The 18737-nt window shown below is 38.8% G+C and overlaps 1 protein-coding gene across 4 annotated transcripts in view; it reads right to left on the minus strand.

Annotated features, from left to right (window-relative positions):
* The window catches only part of rp1 (RP1 axonemal microtubule associated), a 270471-nt gene that overhangs the window by 139255 nt on the left and 112479 nt on the right, over window positions 1-18737 (minus strand). For all 4 annotated transcript variants that reach the window (XM_062980362.1, XM_062980361.1, XM_016995666.2 and 1 more), the window contains exons 23-26: window positions 17240-17298; window positions 15790-15834; window positions 12169-12332; window positions 2510-2735 (exon numbers count right to left, since the gene is read on the minus strand). In XM_062980362.1, coding sequence (XP_062836432.1) covers window positions 2510-2735; window positions 12169-12332; window positions 15790-15834; window positions 17240-17298 — 494 coding nt within the window. The remainder of the gene's footprint in view (window positions 1-2509; window positions 2736-12168; window positions 12333-15789; window positions 15835-17239; window positions 17299-18737) is intronic.

Below are 18737 nucleotides of genomic sequence, written 5' to 3' on the forward strand. Positions count from 1 at the left end.
AACTAAGGCCCAGGGGCCGGATGCGGCCCTCCAAGGTCATTTACTTGGCCCCTGCCCTCATTTATAATATAATATTTTATATCAGTTTTAATAATATAATATATTGTATATACATATGATATTGATAATAATATTATCATTTATACAATATAATAATAATAATACCATATAATAATTTTATCAATATTTGTATGTATGTATTTTTATCCTTTACAATTTTATCTTGTAAATCGCCTAGAGCATCTTGGATGGAGGGCGATTAATAAGTAATTAAATGATGATGATGATGATGATAACATTAATTATATGTTATATATTACATATAATATTACAGTATAGTGGTATAGTTCAATATAGTAATATATAATGCTAATATTGTGCTATGCTAATAATATAATATATTGTATGTACATACAGCTGCTCTGAGTTCACTTCAGGGTGAGAAGGGTGGGATATAAATGTAGTAAATAAATGTAGTAAATGAATAAATAAATAATTTTGGACTTAGGCTTGCCCAAAGTCTGAAATGACTTGAAGACACACAACAACAACAATCCTAATTAACTTGACTATCTCATTGGCCAGAAGCAGACCCACACTTCCTATTGAAATCCTGATACGTTTATGTTGGTTAAAATTATTTTCATTTTTAAATATTGTATTGGTTTTTCATTGTTATTGTTGTTGTTTTGCACTACAAATAAGATATGTGCAGTGTGCATAGGATTTTTTTTTCAAATGATAATTTGGCCCCTCAACAGTCTGAAGGATGGTGGACCGGCCCTCTGCTTTAAAAGTTTGGGGACCCCTGGTCTAGAAGGTGATTTCTGACCATATCTTTATGGTCAGGTTCATTTTTCCATTTTCCATTGAAGCATTAGAGGAGGAAAGTGAGAAAAGGGGAAACAAAAAGGAGACATGCCCCATGTGCTGACAGATGGTCAGCTATTTTATTTCCTTAACAGCCCAAAGGAAAAAAGGGAAATAAAATCTGAAGGTGTTTTGATGTCTGAAGTCACAATATTCCAGAGGACCAAACTCTTGCCCAATCTCTTTCCTAAGCAATTGGATTTGAATAGCTGCAAAATCTATTTAACAGTGAGAAGACCTATGAAAGTCTTGTTGGCAACTCTCTCTCTGGATATTTCATTTGGATATTTCTACCCTGCTTTCATGAGCTTATAATATAGCACTAATAGAAGTATAAACTAGAAAATCCAATATAGCTATACAACAAAAACAATGAAAAGAAAACCTATTTTAAAAAGCAACCTTTGCATCCAAGAATCTAAATCTAACTTCTTTTTGTTTGGCTGCAGCCAATGGTGGTGAACCACAGGTAGACTGACCCCTGACCAGTTTTTGACCCCATGTAACCCTTCTCTATTTCAATCTTCAGATTTCTCATTTGTATCCTGTTCTCATATTTTTGAACCATTTTATGAGTATTTTTTTCTATACTTATCTTTCCCTAAATATGTCTCCTATACTTAATTTTCTCCTTAATTGTTAGTATGGTTTGCTTGACAATGTGAATGACCTGGTCTGTTCTCTTTACTTGAATATGCACAGGCTTGCCCTTGGTGGCCTTCATTTTGCTTCCTGACCTACAATGATTGGATCCTATAAATAATTCAGTGCATAAGAAACCCCAGCTAAATGTGCCTTTTGAATATCTGAATATTTTCAGACATATTACTTCAATTTACATATTTGCCTAGCTAACAGCACATATATTCCTAATAGGAAGCACTATGCTTTTCTAATTGAGTTATTTTTGATATTCCTATTTCATATTTTCTTCAAAGAGTACAATTTTGTCTCATTTCCCCACTTCACAACAACCTTGTAAAGTAGGTTAGGCTGAAATATATTTATCGTGCTAGGGATAACCCATGAAATTAATGGTGAGTGGGAATTTGAAGCTGGCTCTGGACTAATAAAAGGCAACATAGAATCCAACAAATGTTTTGGACTAAGGATCTCCCAATCCTTCACAGTTGGACATGCAGGATGGGGCTGATGGGAACTGTAGTGTAACAACATTTGGAAGGTACCAGGTTATCCACAAATACTGGAATAATCACTACATCACACTGACTTTGTCTTCTCATGTAACCCTTTTTAAAGAGCTGTAGCACAAGAACACATCCAGATCTCTTGGGCCCCATCTATACTGCCATTATAATACAGATTGAACTGCATTATATAGTCAGTTTAACTGCATGGAATTTGAGATCAATTTTCATTATAATGTGGGTGGATAGGGGCCTCAGATGCAACTGAAACTCACAAGGCTGTTGATCAAGCCCATATAGGTTTAAACCAAAGGAAGAGTTTGCAATGACAAATAAATGAACTAAGAATCCTTTTGTCCTACCTTTAATGAAGGCATTTGAAAGAGAATAGGAATGTTTCTTTTTAGTCTCCTGAAAGATGCTTGGTAATGTTCAACATAATTTATTTATATGTGAAGTTTAAAAATCAAAACTGCATGTTAGAGACATACCTGGTAGCAATTTTTTTCCATGTCTCCTTACTGGTATTTCTCGCCAAGTATCTAAATCATCTTGGTCTTCAGAGAGCCAGGCATTGACAGTTAAACATATTTCTTCCTCTGGAGGTGTGCTTATTCTCTGAAGTCTAATCTCCTGCAGGTACCAACTAGGATCTCGTCCACTGTTGTTGTGGCCAATCCGTATTTTATACAGCTCTCCTACATCTTTTAGATTAATCTGCAAAATTAAAACAGGAAATGCATTTTCACTGAGCATTGAAATAACCTAGTTATACATTGCAAAAAGGGTACACTAATCCTTTCTGTCAAGTGTTACAATATGATCTAATTATTTTTGTTAGTTTCATTACAGCAATCATTTGTAAGGTGACTAATCAACATTCAAAACCAAGTGTAAAACCAATTCACATACAAAACAACTAACAGCAAAATCTATTGTGCATATTCATGTATGTGGCTAGAAATTGTAGTCAAAAGTATGGCCCAAAAATCTCATTGGTACCTTAACTCTCTCAAAAAGGAACAATTTCTTTCTTGGCAAACAATTGAAGCTTAGCCCTTCCTGGGAGAATATTTAAAAAGCACATAAAAACCTAAAAGAAGGACACCCCCATGGATTCTCTACTCAGCCATGATACTGGTTTTGGCCTTTACAAATGCCTGGGTGGGAAAATGGTAGTGGTGTACATTTATATGGAATCACTGTTCGTTTTGTTTAGTTTCATTCTTTTCGGCTCATTTTCATTTTTGTCTCCGCTTCCGAAAATGGGACTCCTATCTGAATGAGATTTTTGTCTCGTGTCCGAAAAAAACAAAAATTTCTGGACCATTGGAAGAAAATAATTATACTTCTCCTAAGGGGCAGTATAGATAGATACTAGGCTTGTCCGATCGATGGAAAAATTGTTTCAATTCTCGTTTCTAAAGTAGGGGGTGCCGGCTCTTCGATGTAGAAATTATTTCTAAATGTTTCACCCAAAATTTTTGGATATTTCCGAAAATTCGTAATGTTTCTAAAATGTTTCTAAAATGGCGGACGCGCATGCGCAATCGCCAAAAAGCAGGAAACCAGGGGGGGACTTTTCTGGGGGTCTCCTGCCCTCATTTCTTGAGCTATCCTCATCAAATTTGGTACAGTGGGAGATCACATTCAACACTCTTTGCTAAACAAATTGCAGAACATTTCCTGTCTCCTATGATTTTTGGCAAATTTTCATAACTTTTTATAATACACTATTTTTCAATATTTGAAGAAACCTGTTCCTGGTTTGAAAGTCTTATTTCCTGTTCAATTGGGTTCTTATCACTGTAAAAGTCCCTCTTCTACTTGTGTAGACTTTGGATTAGAAACGCAGCACACACCAAGCAATGCCTTGGCAGGAGTGCCACTGTCCTTTGGAAACTATAAATTGCCTTTGAACCTTTTGATCAATGGTGCCACTGGCTGACCTTGTGATTGCAAAAATGAAGCTCTGGCTGAGGACTTTGGATTAGAAATGCAGCACATGCCAAGCAATGCCTTGACAGGATTGGCAACGTCCTTTGGAAACTATAAATTGCTATGGACCCTCTATTGAATCAAATCAATGTCTGACTTTGTGATTGCAGAAATAAAACTCAGCCCAAGGCTTGGGAATAGAAATGGAGCACGAGGGAAGCAATGCCTTGGCGGGTGCCCCACGTCCTTTGGAAACTATTTCTTCCAATGTACCCTTTAGGTTTGAAAACAATGTGTGTCTTTGTTTTCTATTTGATTGCTGCAATAACACTCAGCCCGGGGGCTTGGGATTACAAACGGAGCAGACATCCTTAGGAAACTATAATTTTCTAGTTCCCCCCTTTCAGGATTGGAAAGAAGGGCATATGTGGTGAATGATTCCAAAAAAGAAAAAAAGAAAGGCAAAAGGTCTCCCTCAGGAGTAGGAAAGGAAAGCAAAAGCACCCCTACCTCTTACAGGGACACAGACGTCCTTTGGAAAATAAAAGTTCCCTAAAGCCAGCCACAGCAAGGACTCTGCCCCAAGCCAATTTTCCCCAAAAGAAACACAATATCGAACCAGCAACAACAGACACTTTACCCCAGTCACTTAGCCCTCTCTCCCCCAAGCAAGCAAGCAGCTTCCCAGCGCGCACGAAACACCCTCTCTCCTCGGTATCCTAGCCCAGAATGGCTTGGCTCCGTTGCGGAGGACGCGGACGCGGAGGACGCTAGCCCCCACCTTTTTCAGCCATCATGGAAGACTCTGATTGGCCAGGGAGCGGTAGCCATGTTAGGCTGCGCTAGGCTCCCATTCATGTTAGGTTGCAGAAACAAAAAAATAAATAAAAAATAATTTTAAAAAAATATTAAAAAAAAATTTGGAAGGAAAAAATTTAACAAACATTTTAAGAAACAATTAGAGAATGGGCCAACGATGGTTCGAATTACATTGCCAGTTGCGCCCAGGGAAAATGTTTCAATACTCGTTTCAAAAAACGAGAACAATACGAAATAATTACGAAACGAGAAACATAACGAATATTTGGACAACCCTAATAGATACTGAATGTTTGAATAGAGACAGGAGCCCAAAAAGGTCTTTGCTTTCAAAAATATATGTAATCTATAACACATAATATGACTATCCTATTTTTTCTCTCTATACAGCCCAAAGGATAGGGAGGACCAAGCTGCAGGTAATACAGAGAGATAGAGAGAAATAAAAGAGTAGTTTTTTTCCAAGGGCCAGTTATAGAAAGAGAGACAGGTTTAATTTCTAAACAGAGAAGGGAAGCCCAACCATTTCTTTCCTTTGAAAAATATTTCTTTAAAAAAAACCAATAGGGAGGAGAATAAGGGGTTTTTACAAAAAGAATAAAGAAGAAAAGCCCCACACGCGCTCCCCAGCCAAACCCACCCCTACCACTTCAAAGGTCCCAGCCCCTTCCCTTCAAAGAATGCATTTTTAAAATATGCCAAGCAGCCAGGCAAAAAATAAAACCCAAATCTTTGCCCAGTGCCCTCACCAGCAAGGCAAGGCAAAAGACAAGGCAAGACAACCAACAAGCCAAGCGGAGAGAGAGAGAGCAAGCCAGCCAGCCCACCAGCATCCAGCAGCAGCAGCAAAGGACGCAACCACAATGGCTGCTTTAGTGGCAGTCCACTCCTAATATACCCTCCCTGTCCAATCCACGTCACTGTTTCCTTGGCCTCCAACTGGCCAAGGATCACCTCCTCCCACTTCCTCCTTTGATGCATGAGGAAGAAGTTTGCAGGAGTGGATGTCACATGACCCAAAAACTAAAGCAAAGCATGGTGTTTCTGTAGCTTTCTCTTTTGTGTTGCCTTTTGTTTCGTCCGAAAATTGAGTCTTTCGTATTGTGCATCCAAATGGACGGTACAAGATGAATACATGAATGAAACAGATGAAACAAATACTGTGCACAACACTAGAAAATGGTTGCAGTGCTAACTCTTCAACACTGGTACTTTCCCCTCTCTCTGGAATGGCCCTCGATATAAGGCCCTCAATATCACAATTTATAATTTTGGCTCTTAAACTTGCTCTCAAATTAAACTTAAGGAGAATTTATATACAATTATATATGCTAATTGTTAATTGAATCATAAAAATATAAGCAAATCAATCAATTCATCACACAAATTGGCTAAAACAATACAATACTCAATGGAATCCAATAATAAACATATTTTGAGGACACCAGAAAGATAGCATCAGGCAACACTCTCATTTAAGAACATCCCCACAAAAAGCCTCTCTTAGGATCATGCTACAAATTTCAGGTTGAAATCTGGAGAATGGCCTCTATTTTTAGAACAAAGGGAAGAGCTCTTCTATTAGGTCAGAAAACAGGAAACTGTGGCCAGTCTGGGTTTTTTGTTTGCACCTCCCATAACCCCATACTTTATGTTATGACGGCTAGGGCTAATATTATAATATTATTATTGGCATAAAAACACCTGAAGAACCACAATTGCTTACTTTGCAGTGTTCTCTGGTTATATATGCTTTTTCATATATACACTTTTTAAACAAACATTGAAGAACGTCTCTTCCTCCCATCAAATCTTGACTTATCCAAAGCTGAATGAGGCTACCTGACTCATGCTCAATAATGTATTTTCTTCAGTTATCAGGAATGTATCTAGTGATGTCACTAGAGTCAATTCCCATCCCATCCCAAGTTTGCCAACGGTGAATTGTGTGTGTGTGAAGAGAGGATTTTGGTGACACAGTTAGGGCACTTCCAGACAGGGTTTAAACCCACAACGGATTTAAGAAACCTGCTTCATTGTGGGTTTAAGTTCCCAAGGGCACCCAAAAGACCTGGGCTTTCCTGGGGGTTTATTCCCATTCCAGTGTGGGAACTACCGTGCTGGAATGGGGCCAATCCCCCTCCCCAAAAAAAGCCTTAAAGGAAAATAAAAACTTACCACGCTGCCATTGGGCCTTTCTAGAAGCCTCCTGGAGAGTACTAATGATGCGCCAAGAGGTGGGGGGAGGAGCAATTTGCCAACCTCCTGCCTCCTGATGCACCAGAGAGGCCTAATGGTTGTGCAATAAGTTTTTTATTTTTTTAAGGCTTTGGTGGGGGTTAGGGAGGGGGTGGGCGCCCTCCTCGATTTGCTGGGGTTTTGAAAGTCTGAAGAACCAAGGTGGGCTGTCGGGACTGACACCAGGACTGCGGAAGCAGTCCCATGAGTCAGTCCCCACTGGCCCAATACTCCATTAGAACCAGGCCTTTCAGAAAGGCCAGGGCCTAATAGTGTATCAAAGTAATTTGGCACAAAGCAGGGTTTATTTGCTTTGTCTCAAATTACATTGCTTTCACCTGAGCAGTCATTTGAACGCCTCAGGTAAAAGTCCAACAGGGCCCGTATTTTGGGTCCTGTCTGGAAGGGCCGTTAGAAAGTCCAGACAGTAATATTTGTTCCAATTTTATAAATAATAGCAGCACATTTCTTTGACAAGCAGTCCATGTGCATTTCTCTTGGAAATTCAGCCAGACATTATACTTCTAAAAGGACACTGAAAATTGTAATGATTAATCTATATTTTCCTGTGTATTGAAACAGATGATCGCACTGTCAGATCAGTTACTGTTATTATCATGGAATAGATATCAGTTGGGGTTTGGTTCCAGGACACTTCATGGATCCCAATATCCATAGACACTCAAACTGCATTATATACAATAGTGTACGAAAATAATGTCCCTTTTCTAGAAGGACAAAATCAAGTTTTTTAGATTGGGGAGGGAAGGAATGCCAGTATTTTCAGTTAATGGATGGTTGAATCCGTTGGTTCAGAATCTGTAGATACAGAGGGCCAACTGTATAATTTTTTCAACTAACTGAAGACTGAGGGTGCACCTACACCAGGCATTTGAGTTTAAGTCCAAAACACCTGAGGGCCGAAATCTGCTTATGCCTGGTTTATACTATAGTTAATAGTTTGACACCACTTTTACTGTCATGGCTGAATGCTATGAAATCCTAGTGGTTGTAGTTTGGTGAAGCACAAGTATTCTTTGACAGAGAAGGCTCAAGACCTTGTAAAATTCCTCTTATTCCATAGCATTGAGCAGTAGCAGTTAAAGCATTATCAAATTGCATTAATTTTACAATGCAGATGTACCTTAATTGATACAGGAAGAATGAGGGCGTGTTTAAGACCAACAAGGTAGTAACTTGGATGCATGCTATGCCTTGCAGTTTCTTAGAAAGAAATGTAAACTAGACAGCATGGTGTAGTAGTTTGAGCGTTGGACGATGACTCAGGAGCTCAGGGTTCAATTCCATTTTTAGCCATGGAAAATCCACTGGTTGACCTTGGATGAGTCACATACTCTTGGCTCCAGGAAATTCCATGACATGGTTGCCTTAGGATTTCCATATGAAGGCACATGACAACAACAAGGTTTGCTATCTCTAAGATCAGCAGGGTTGAAAAGGTATAGGCCCTGGATCCCAGCAAAGACTTCATAAAAGGTAAAGGCAAAAGTTTCCCCCTGGCACTGAGTCTAGTCATGTCCAACTCTGGGGGTTTATCTCCATTTCTAAGCCAAAGAGCCAGCATGTCTGTAGACACCTCCAAGATCACATGGCCGGCATGACTGCATGGAGCGCTGTTACCTTCCTGCCATCTATTGATCTAATCACATTTGCATGTTTTCGAACTGCTAGGTTGACAGAAGCTGGGACTAACAGCGGGAGCTCACCCCGCTCCACGGATTTGAACTGCCAACCTTTCGATCAGCAAGTTCAGCAGCTCTGCAGTTTAATCCACTGCACCACTGGGTCTAGAGACTTCATAGACCACTAGAATTGACAACAAAAAAATAAATCCCACTCAGAAATGGCCAGAAATCCAGTTCTGATTTTAAAAGAGATGTAATATGTAAAAACTTGAATGGAAATGGGAGGTACAAGAGGATGAATTGGCACTCATGGATACTCCAGAAAGTTTGAAAAAATCAAGGGCCACAAACATATGAGACTGTACTTTGAAAACAAAGTCATTGTTTTCATGAATGCTTTGTCTCATACACAAGATTTTATATAAAGTGATGTAGTTCAGTGAGGCATCAGAGACCTCACCATATGGGCTGGGTCTACACTGCCCTATATCCCAGGATCTAATCCCAGATTATTTGCTTGAACTGGATTATATGAGTCTCCAGTGCTATATAATTTGGGATAAGTAGATAGTCTGGGATCAGATTCTGGGATACAGGGCAGTGTACAAGGGACCTTGGAAGTTTTTCTCCATTTCTATAAACATCAAAGATGGACTCCCACAAAGCCCACAAAACAATGCAGGACTGCTTCTGGTGGTTGCTCGGTGGACTGTCTCCTCAGTGTGTAGAAATGGAAGGATTTCAAAGATGGGCAGAAATTTATTCCAATCCGTTTCCTTCACATATAAATACTGAAAATGAGTATTTTTCCTTGTGATGGGAAGTGGTGGATTTGTTTGGTTTACTTTGTGCAGTGTCAGTGTAAGTGTTCACGAGAGCTGTCTGCTAATGCTCCTTCTATTTCCATTAGTGGTTTAAAGATGGTGTGGGTCCCATTGAAAGAAGTGTTTTAAAAAGTGTGCCAGTTTCCTTTAGTGTAGGGGCTTCAGGAATGAACCCATGGAAAGTGGTATTTCCAAAAGGAAAAAGTGCCAGTTTCCTTTAGTGTAGGGGCTTTAGGGGAACAATCTCATGCAAACTGGTGTTCAAAAAGGATGACTGCTTTAAAAGGTGTGCTGATATCCTTGAAATGGTTGAGAGGTGATCCTGTGTGATGGGAGTGAGTAAATTATCAGTCTCCAGACGATTCAACCTGCTTGTTCCCCTCCCCCACTTTATGGGATGGAGTCCTTGGTTTCTCTATAAATATTCCTTCATAAATTGCAAATCTCAGGATTCCACAGGATGCTGCCATGACAGTTAAAATGAAATCATTACTGCTATTATGGTGTAGAGAACAGAAACAATGTAGAGTATATCTATACTGTAAAAATAATGTAGTTTGACCCCACTTTAACTGCCATGGCTAAAAGCTGTGGAATCATGGTATTTTGATGAGGCACAAGCACTCTTTGACAGAGTAGGCTAAAGACCTTATAAAACTACAAAGCCCAAGATTCTACAGCATTGGACCATGGCAGTTGAAGTGGGGTCAAACAGCATTAATTCTGCCTGAAACTGTGTTGAATTAGGATGACCAATCTCATGATCTGTCTACATTGTATAAACATCGTGGGTGCTTTGAATGCGATTTTCCTGCTTCTTGGCAGGGGGTTGACTGATTGGCTCATGAGGTCTCTTCCAACTCCATGATTCTATAATTCTATGATTCTATGAAAATGCAATATATGGATGAAGCTTTGCTTTGCTGCTTTATTTAGGAACATTATAATTTGTCTTCCTTTTCCAATTACTATTTCAGTGGCATTCCACAGTTATCTGTATAGGGTATACATATGAAGAAATCTAGTTTCAGATTTCATCCAGCAGGCACTTACATCTGGGGAATATTTTCTCACATTTTAGAAAACATTTTTCTTTATAGTCAAGGCTGGTTAGTCTGCTAATATAAGCGATAAGTAGGAGTATTTATGGTATGCTTCCATCTGTCAGTACCAAACAGTCTCTGTGTTTAAAGCATACTTATAGAAACTAAGCCCCAAGTAATCAAACCACAATTGTCTCTGGTCTATTTTGAATCTTTAACCTATCTAATCTTCAGAAGGAATTTAGCAATAGCTAGGCATCATTTGAGCATCTTCTCATACAGCTTGTAAATCAGTGTACCTTCAGTAATTCATCTGCTATTTCAGTTTCTTAACTATCATAAGCACATTGCCAGTTGTGTGGTATATGCCAAGTTATGTGATGTGTTCTGAAGGGGCAGACAGCTTAAACCTATGCAGCCACTGCTTATGCAAGACATTCTGTCAGTACTTACTAACCTTAAGAATATTACTGTCAGCAGAGTATATAGATGAGAGGCAGCTCTTCTGTCATATTTTATTCTATTTCATCACTACAAGCAGTAAGTGTGCTTACTTATCAGTCACTATCAACATTTCTTACATCTAAAAATGTTTTTTAATATATCAACAGCACAAAGAAGGGGGCAGAATACCCTTCCACTCTCTTCTTCAACTCTTGAACCAGAAATATTCAAACAATTTTACTGATGTAAGTCAACCTATTCCTTTCTATTTTGGAGGCTGGAGCCAAGCTTTAAGTATGTCAAGAGTCCTGGATTTGCATGTAAAGTTACCTTACTCAGCAGATAGACTGGGAACCAAAAAATGAAACATGAACCATTTATGATTTGGATTCTTGATTGTGACTGTGCTAGGATAAATAATGGTTAAATAGTAAGACTTTTTGTGACACATGTGTTGCAAAATCTAAACTTGTTTTTTGCTTGTCAAATATGTGTAAACCCTTGGAAAGGATGCCTTTACTGCTTCATGTGGCAGAAGACAACATCCATCCAATAAGATGTATGTGGTCTTAGTTTTTGCACTGATCTCCCCACCATCCGCACATTATTCAAAACATGGATAACTTTGCTTCTTTGGGAATGATAGTTCTCTTTATTTATTTATTTTAAAAAACACACTTTTTTCAATTTTTAAAAAGACGAACTGAGATTTTTAATTATGAAAAACTATTTGTAGGGAAGGAATGACTCACATTAGCAGTGTGGCTTCTAGATCCTGTCGAGTTGCCCCTACACAAGTGACGCGAATAGCCACATCAGCTCAAGTGCACATTTAGGATCAATTCTGCCAGACTGAAACTTTTCAAGTTTAACCGTATGCAGCAGTTCAGTCCTTGCTTATGAAGCATAGTTGCTTTACATACACTACTACAGAAAGGAAGGGCAAGAAGATACCAAAAATAAAATAATCTACTAATCTTAGTAATGTATTGTTAAATTGATTACTGCCATAAATATGCAATTATCCGACTCTCCAGGGGATACTGCATCTATATCAATGGAGACTGCTGAAAATGAAATGTGATATCAAAATCTTACAATGAGATTATGGTGAATACCTGCCACTTCTTAAACATGGAGCAAATTTGTTCTGAATAAACTGTGTAAACAATTTCATCCATTTTTAATCACATTGTACCTTGAATGTATCTATGCTGGAAGGATTGAACAGCTGATTCTCCCCTGATCCCAGTATAAAAGGACTTGAAGCCTTGAATTCTCCATAAACGTAAAGGGACACAGTTGCTGTAGTGCCAGCTGCTTCAGAAGAGCCTGTGACTACTGTGATTTTCCAATTTTCTTCTGCAGGTAAAAACAAATGGAAAAGGAATGCCATCAATAGTATCTCAGTAACTAAAGTAGGCCTGGAATGCCTCATGTTTTGGTTTTAGCACAGACTAGGCACCACAGAGTTTAGGGAACAGTAGTAATTGTTCTGCTCAGACATGTCATGGAAGAATAGGAAATCACAGAGGGTCTGTTTAGATGAGAACTGATATTTAAGGGTCTTACTAATTATATATATACAGTAGAGCCTCACTTATCCAAGCTAAACGGGCCGGCAGAACCTTGGATAAGCGAATATCTTGGATAATAAGGAGGGAATAGGAAAAGCCTATTACACATCAAATTAGGTTATGATTTTACAAATTAAGCACCAAAACATATTATACAACAAATTTGACAGAAAAAGTAGTCCAATACCCAGTAATGTTATGTTGTAATTATTGTATTTACAAATTTAGCACCAAAATATCATGATATATTGAAAACATTGACTACAAAAATGGCTTGGCTAATCCAGAAGCTTGGATAAGCAAGGCTTGGATAAGTGAGACCCTACTGTGTGTGTGTGTGTGTGTATGTATGTGTGTGTGTGTGTGTGTATATATATATATGTATGTGTGTATGTATATATATATATATATATATACACATACATACACACACACATATATATATTGATAGCTATTCTGGGACTCTAAGCTGAGTCTGGGGGAGAAGTGCCTCCCCATTACATCTTATGTCTGCCAAGGGTGTGTGTGTGTGTGTGTGTGTGTGTGTGTGTGTGTGTGTATGTATATGTGTGTGTGTGTGTGTGTGTGTGTGTGTGTGTGTGTATATATATATATATATATATATATATATATATATATATATATATATATATATAACAATAGCTACTTTGGGACCCTAAGCTGAGTCTGGGAGAGGAGTGCCTCTACTGTGATGGAGTCTTTGAGTAATGATATTACTAGGTGCACTAGAAGAGGAAGAAAGACTACTCGTGAGCAAGACTCCGATGAGGAGCAACAAAGGAAGCGGATCCGGGAAATACTTATGGAGCCTACTGATGATGACACATTTGAGGGCTTTGAGGGGGATGATGGGGTTGAGAATCAGGAGGATGGGATGACAAGTTCAGAGGATGAGGTAATGGACTGGACTAAGGTGCGGGAGATCCAGGACATCTGTAGAGAACCCACAAGTAGAGACACCTTTGCGGGTTGGCACACTGAGGATCCAGCTGGGTCTTGGGGAATTATGGGCTTGGATAAAAGATGGACTGGGTGGAGGGATCGGCAAGGGGCTTCAGCTGAAAGGTCGTCTGGTGGGGCGTTGTCTGATTCTAGGTCTGAGGAGGAATTAAGGCAACAGGCTGCAGCTGCTAGCAAGGTGTTGGCTGATTCTAGTTCTGAGGATGATTTGTGAATAAAAGTGGGCTTGGTAAATGGATCACCTTTGCAGTCGGCAAAGTGTTGTTGGGTGTTCATGTGAGCTGTTGGGAAGACGTGCCTTGGGAAGACTTCTGTGAATGTAAATTTAATCTGGATTATCCATGGCTGTGGAGGTTGGAACTGTGAGGGTTTTCTCTGGACTGCTTTGTGTTGATCTTATGCATTATTTACCATGCTGCATTCTACGCTTTGGCTCTGTGTGTGACCTGGACTGGATTTCGTATTGATGACCTGGATTGGACTCAACAATGTCGACATTGTGTTTGGGTGACTTCAACAGACGTCTTCGGGCCCCTGCTGGTCGTCAATTCCTGCCTGCTGACGTCCTGCTGGGAATTGGAGTGCCTTCTTTGTTGTTTTACAAAGTTTGTTTTTAAACCGGATTATACTCCGGTTTAATCCGGGTTATTTTCCAGGGTCTGGGGTTTTGTGTTTGCTGGGAATTCTGTGTTTCACACTGAAGATTAAGTGTTCTGAGCCTTTTGAGTTTGTTTTTGGGCTCCTTTTGGTTGTGAACTAATAAACTATTTCTACTAACATTTGGTCTGGCGCTTTAAGGAGTCTGTGTTGCAACAGCCTCCCCATGACAGCTGATGTGTGACAATGGGTGTTAATAATAATATTATTAATAATAACAATAGTACTCTGGGGAAGACCCAAACATTTTAAAAGTTGGTGGGCTAAAAGGAGTTGAAATGCCCTCCATGTGTGGCGATTTTCACCCCTCTAGCCCAAAAACCGAGGGGGGGGGATAAGCCTCAGGAGCTCTCGCATTGCCGCCAATGGCACAAAAATTTTCGTGTTTTTTGTTAGCCAGAAAAAAAAAATTGTCACATAGGTGGAACCAAATATGAAAATGAGATGACATAAATGAAACTACAAAAAACAAACAGCAATTCCATACAAAAGCACAACACTAATATAACACTTGACTAGTTTCCAACAGACCTCACAACCTCTGAGAATGCCTGCCATAGATGCAGGCAAAACATCAGGAAAGCTAGGAAAGCCTTCGACAACACAAAGACAGATATGGTGAAGCCAGCCAGAGATCTTTATATGAATACACAGGCTCCTTTGTATATTGTGGATTTGTATCTTAATGCTCATTTAGGTCATTCTGGGGTTCCATCTACACTGCCAGTATGAAACTGTATTATAATGTAGCTTCATATGGTTAGTGTAGACTCATATAATGCAGTTTAACTGTATTGAATTGCATTATATGAGTTCACACTTATTTGTTGGCTTTAGTAGTGTTACAGTGCTTGTTACTGAAGTTTTATGGAACATTTCTAAACAACCTTTTGTATGCGCAAATGTACAGAAATTAAGGAAATTGTGTGTATGGTTAAAGATAAAGATATAGGGTAAATATGTGGTCAGAGGGAAGGATAATGGGGGTGGGGTTGAGGAGTGTTAACAATAAAAAGTCATCAAAGAAAAGGAAGTATAAAAAGAGAAGGTGCAGACAAAAGAAATGTTACACGAACATGAAGTGTGTATAAGTATGAGCACTAATGGAAACTAAATGTAAGCAAGATGCTGTAATGTTGAAACAATAAAAATCTTTATGGGAAAAATACTCATTTTTTAAAAAAGATAATGATAAAGAAAGTGTATACTTCAAATGTGGTTTTAAAAAGCTCAGCTCAAACATGCTTTCATCAATAGGTAAATATGTATGTCTACAATATTTAAAAATATACACAATGTTAAAAATATACAGTTAAAGGGAAACATTTCACTACATTAAATGATACCCAAGCACAGCTTGTGGGATGAAGACATAGTTGAGACAGGCTTGAGGGAAGATGTTCAATGGATGTTGATTTCATGTAAGGGAGAAAACAGCATTATGAATATTTTCAACCTGTTTATACCTTTCCATTATAAAAGTGGATTTTTTTCCAAAGGGGTGGGGGTGGGGAATGACAATTACAATGAGCAAACCACCACCACTATACACGTTTCAGTTCAACACCACTCTTGACTGAAAGGTAGAGAGCAGCATAATTTACCATTTTCCTCCTCTTGCATTTTTGGCTGATGGTTTATTTGCATTTCTGCCAAAAATAAAACAGAAGTGCAGTTAATAATAGAGTTGTCATGTTACAATGAAAAGTAGAAGGCAGGAGGGAGAAGGTGTTCACGTTATATTAACACTTCTGCTCCTGCATTAGAAAATAACTTACTTTCATGATCCAGAACAGAATTACAGAAATTTCTAAAAAGAAGGTCTCTTTACTTTGTACACTGAATTAATGGTAACTATGACTTCCCCTAAACACACTAAAGTTGTCCCCTCACATTTGCAGCTTTTACTTTTGTGAATTTGATTATTCACATATTTGATTTAAAATATTGTCTCCAGAAATCTCTAGGTCCTCTAGTGTGAAGCTATGTTCATCTTCAATTATGCTTAAGGATCTAGAGACTTCTTTAGGAATCTCTAAGGACCTCTTCACACAGACTTCTTTTTGGCGGCAGAGAATGGGTTTTTCAGGTTTAGCAATGGAGACCAATGGCTCCCATCACACCCATTACAAGTACTTCTGAGGTGGCTCTGTGGTTGAACTAGAAAAAAAGAAAAGAAGCTTGTGGCACATGACAGGAGGCTTCCCATCTTTCCATAAAGAAAGACGGGTTGACATGGCTAATTGAGGCTTTTTTAAACCAGGACGGTGCTGAGCGCAGGGTGACAGGTCACCATGCCCCTGGCCAGGTTTATGGTCCCAGAGGGTACTCAGAAGCCTTGACTATGATTATGGATTGTGTGGTTTTTAATAATTGGTTTTAATGTTTTATTGTTTTTTTAATTTTTTTGCTTTTAATGTATATGTTTGTTTTATCATTTTCTGTTGATAAGGCATCGAATCGTTGTCTATTGTAAGGCTGCTCTGAGTCCCCAATGGGGTTGAGAAGAGCAGAATTAAAATTTGGTAAATAAATAAATGCGAAAGGGCTGTCTCCCTGATTTTGCACCCTGCTTTACAAAAACACATTATTTGCAGATCAAAGGTACTGGAAGCTAGTAATGGCAGCCTAGCCTCCAATGCCTATGCATATGAACGCTTGCCTGCCTCTGTTTAAAGAAGCGTCAATCTGGCTTGTGCTGCCTTTGGACCCCCCCCCCCCCCCTCAGTTGGGAGGGGGAGGAGGAGGAGGAGGAGGAGGAGAGAGCAAGAGCTAGCAAAGCAGCAGCTGTGGGAGTGTTGCCTTCTCCTTCTCCTCCTCCATCATCATCACCTAGTCCTGCAGGTCTGGTGGGGCAAGGATGTGGTGATGGGACACATAAGTGGTGACACTCTTTTAGCACACATTTACTTGAAGTGCAACTCTGCATGTTTACTCTGAATCCCTATGCAACATATGCATGTTTATTCTAAAGTAAGTCCCACTGTGACCACTGAGACTCCTTCAAAACTTTAATTTATTTTTCATTTCCCAAATTACAGTCATATTTTTTACCTTGACAGAAGAGTTCTATCTCTGAATGAATTATGCCTTCTGACATATAAGGCAGCCATCTGAGTAAAAAAAGAGAGAGAACAAAAGAAAGGAGAAACTGGAATCAGTTTTGCTGTGTCTGCACATAATGTTAACTTAAATTATTTTTAATGTGAGCATACTACTGTACAGGGTGTTGCATACAAAGCATTAACTCAAGACAATAAATTATTTCTGCATGGAGGACATCACGCTATCATGCTCTTAATTTACAGGGAGATCAAGCAATACATCACAACCTCTTTAGGAACAGGACTGAAAGGCAATGCAAGGCATAACAGCCAGACTTTCTTAATAAAAAGAATTAGGAGGTAAATTAGATATGTATATCACATGATTTGGTTGTGAGTGTGGGTGGGGCTTTAGATTAGAAATAACTAGGGGCTTTGGCAAATGAACATGGCAAATTTTATCCTTCAAATAACTATCTGAAAATAGTATGGGAAATTATTTTCTGTTGAAAAAAATGAAGCTATTTCCCCATCCAACCTGCAAGCATCCAGTGGGCCAATTCAAATGAAGGCCATAGGGCTAAAGAGGCCCCCACACAAAGTTAAGAATCTGATTAAGGTAGCGGGCAAGCTAGCTATTTCTGAAAAGACAAAAAATACAGCCTGGAAAACTCACAACAACACAAAAATATATTCTTCACTTAAAGAAAAAATATGATTAATACAATTTGTAGTTCTCTGAGTTGTTATTACATGGGTATTGTTACATGATTTTTTAAAATAGTAGTTACAATGTATAATTTGGGGAAATATAATAATAATAATAATAATAATAATAATAATAATAATAATAATAATAATAATAATAAATTTATTCTTATATCCCGCCCCATCTCCCCGAGGGGACTCGGGGCGGCTCACAACAATAAGAATTCACATTTGGAACACAGTATGCTCTGTCCCTTCTCTTTCCATGATCAATGCTTATTTTTCTGCATACACATTAGATTGTTTAGATTTAAACTGAGAATCCAACCTAAACATAGCAGAAATTAACATAGCCACGTAAGTCATGAGCAATATATATAAAAAGACAGCTCCCACTTACATCCATTTTTGGAAGAACAGAGAAGTTAGCCAGATGGCCATTTATTTGTAGTCTTCTCCTGTCCAAAAATGTTTCCACATTAAAAATGTTTCACACTGACTTACCCAGAATGTAATGTACCTGTCTATTTTCCCCTCAGATAGGAGAAAAAGATACCAGTAAACAAGATCTACTGTACAGCAAGGCCTCAGAGGCCCAAATAATTATGTCTGGCTTGCAGATTCGTCCCTGCTGGCAGTGGGTTGAAGTGATATGATTCAGTTGGCTCTGAGATGAGGTAGATGAAGGCAGGAATGGGTGAAAGACTCAGGAAGTGAGAGAAAGACTTGGTGTAGTTATGGTTTAGGGTCAGCACCACCTATCTGAAGTTCTGTTTCTTCCTTGGGTCTAAAGATATGAT

This window comes from Anolis carolinensis, chromosome 4 (genome assembly GCF_035594765.1).
Source record: "Anolis carolinensis isolate JA03-04 chromosome 4, rAnoCar3.1.pri, whole genome shotgun sequence".
Lineage (NCBI taxonomy): Eukaryota > Metazoa > Chordata > Lepidosauria > Squamata > Dactyloidae > Anolis > Anolis carolinensis.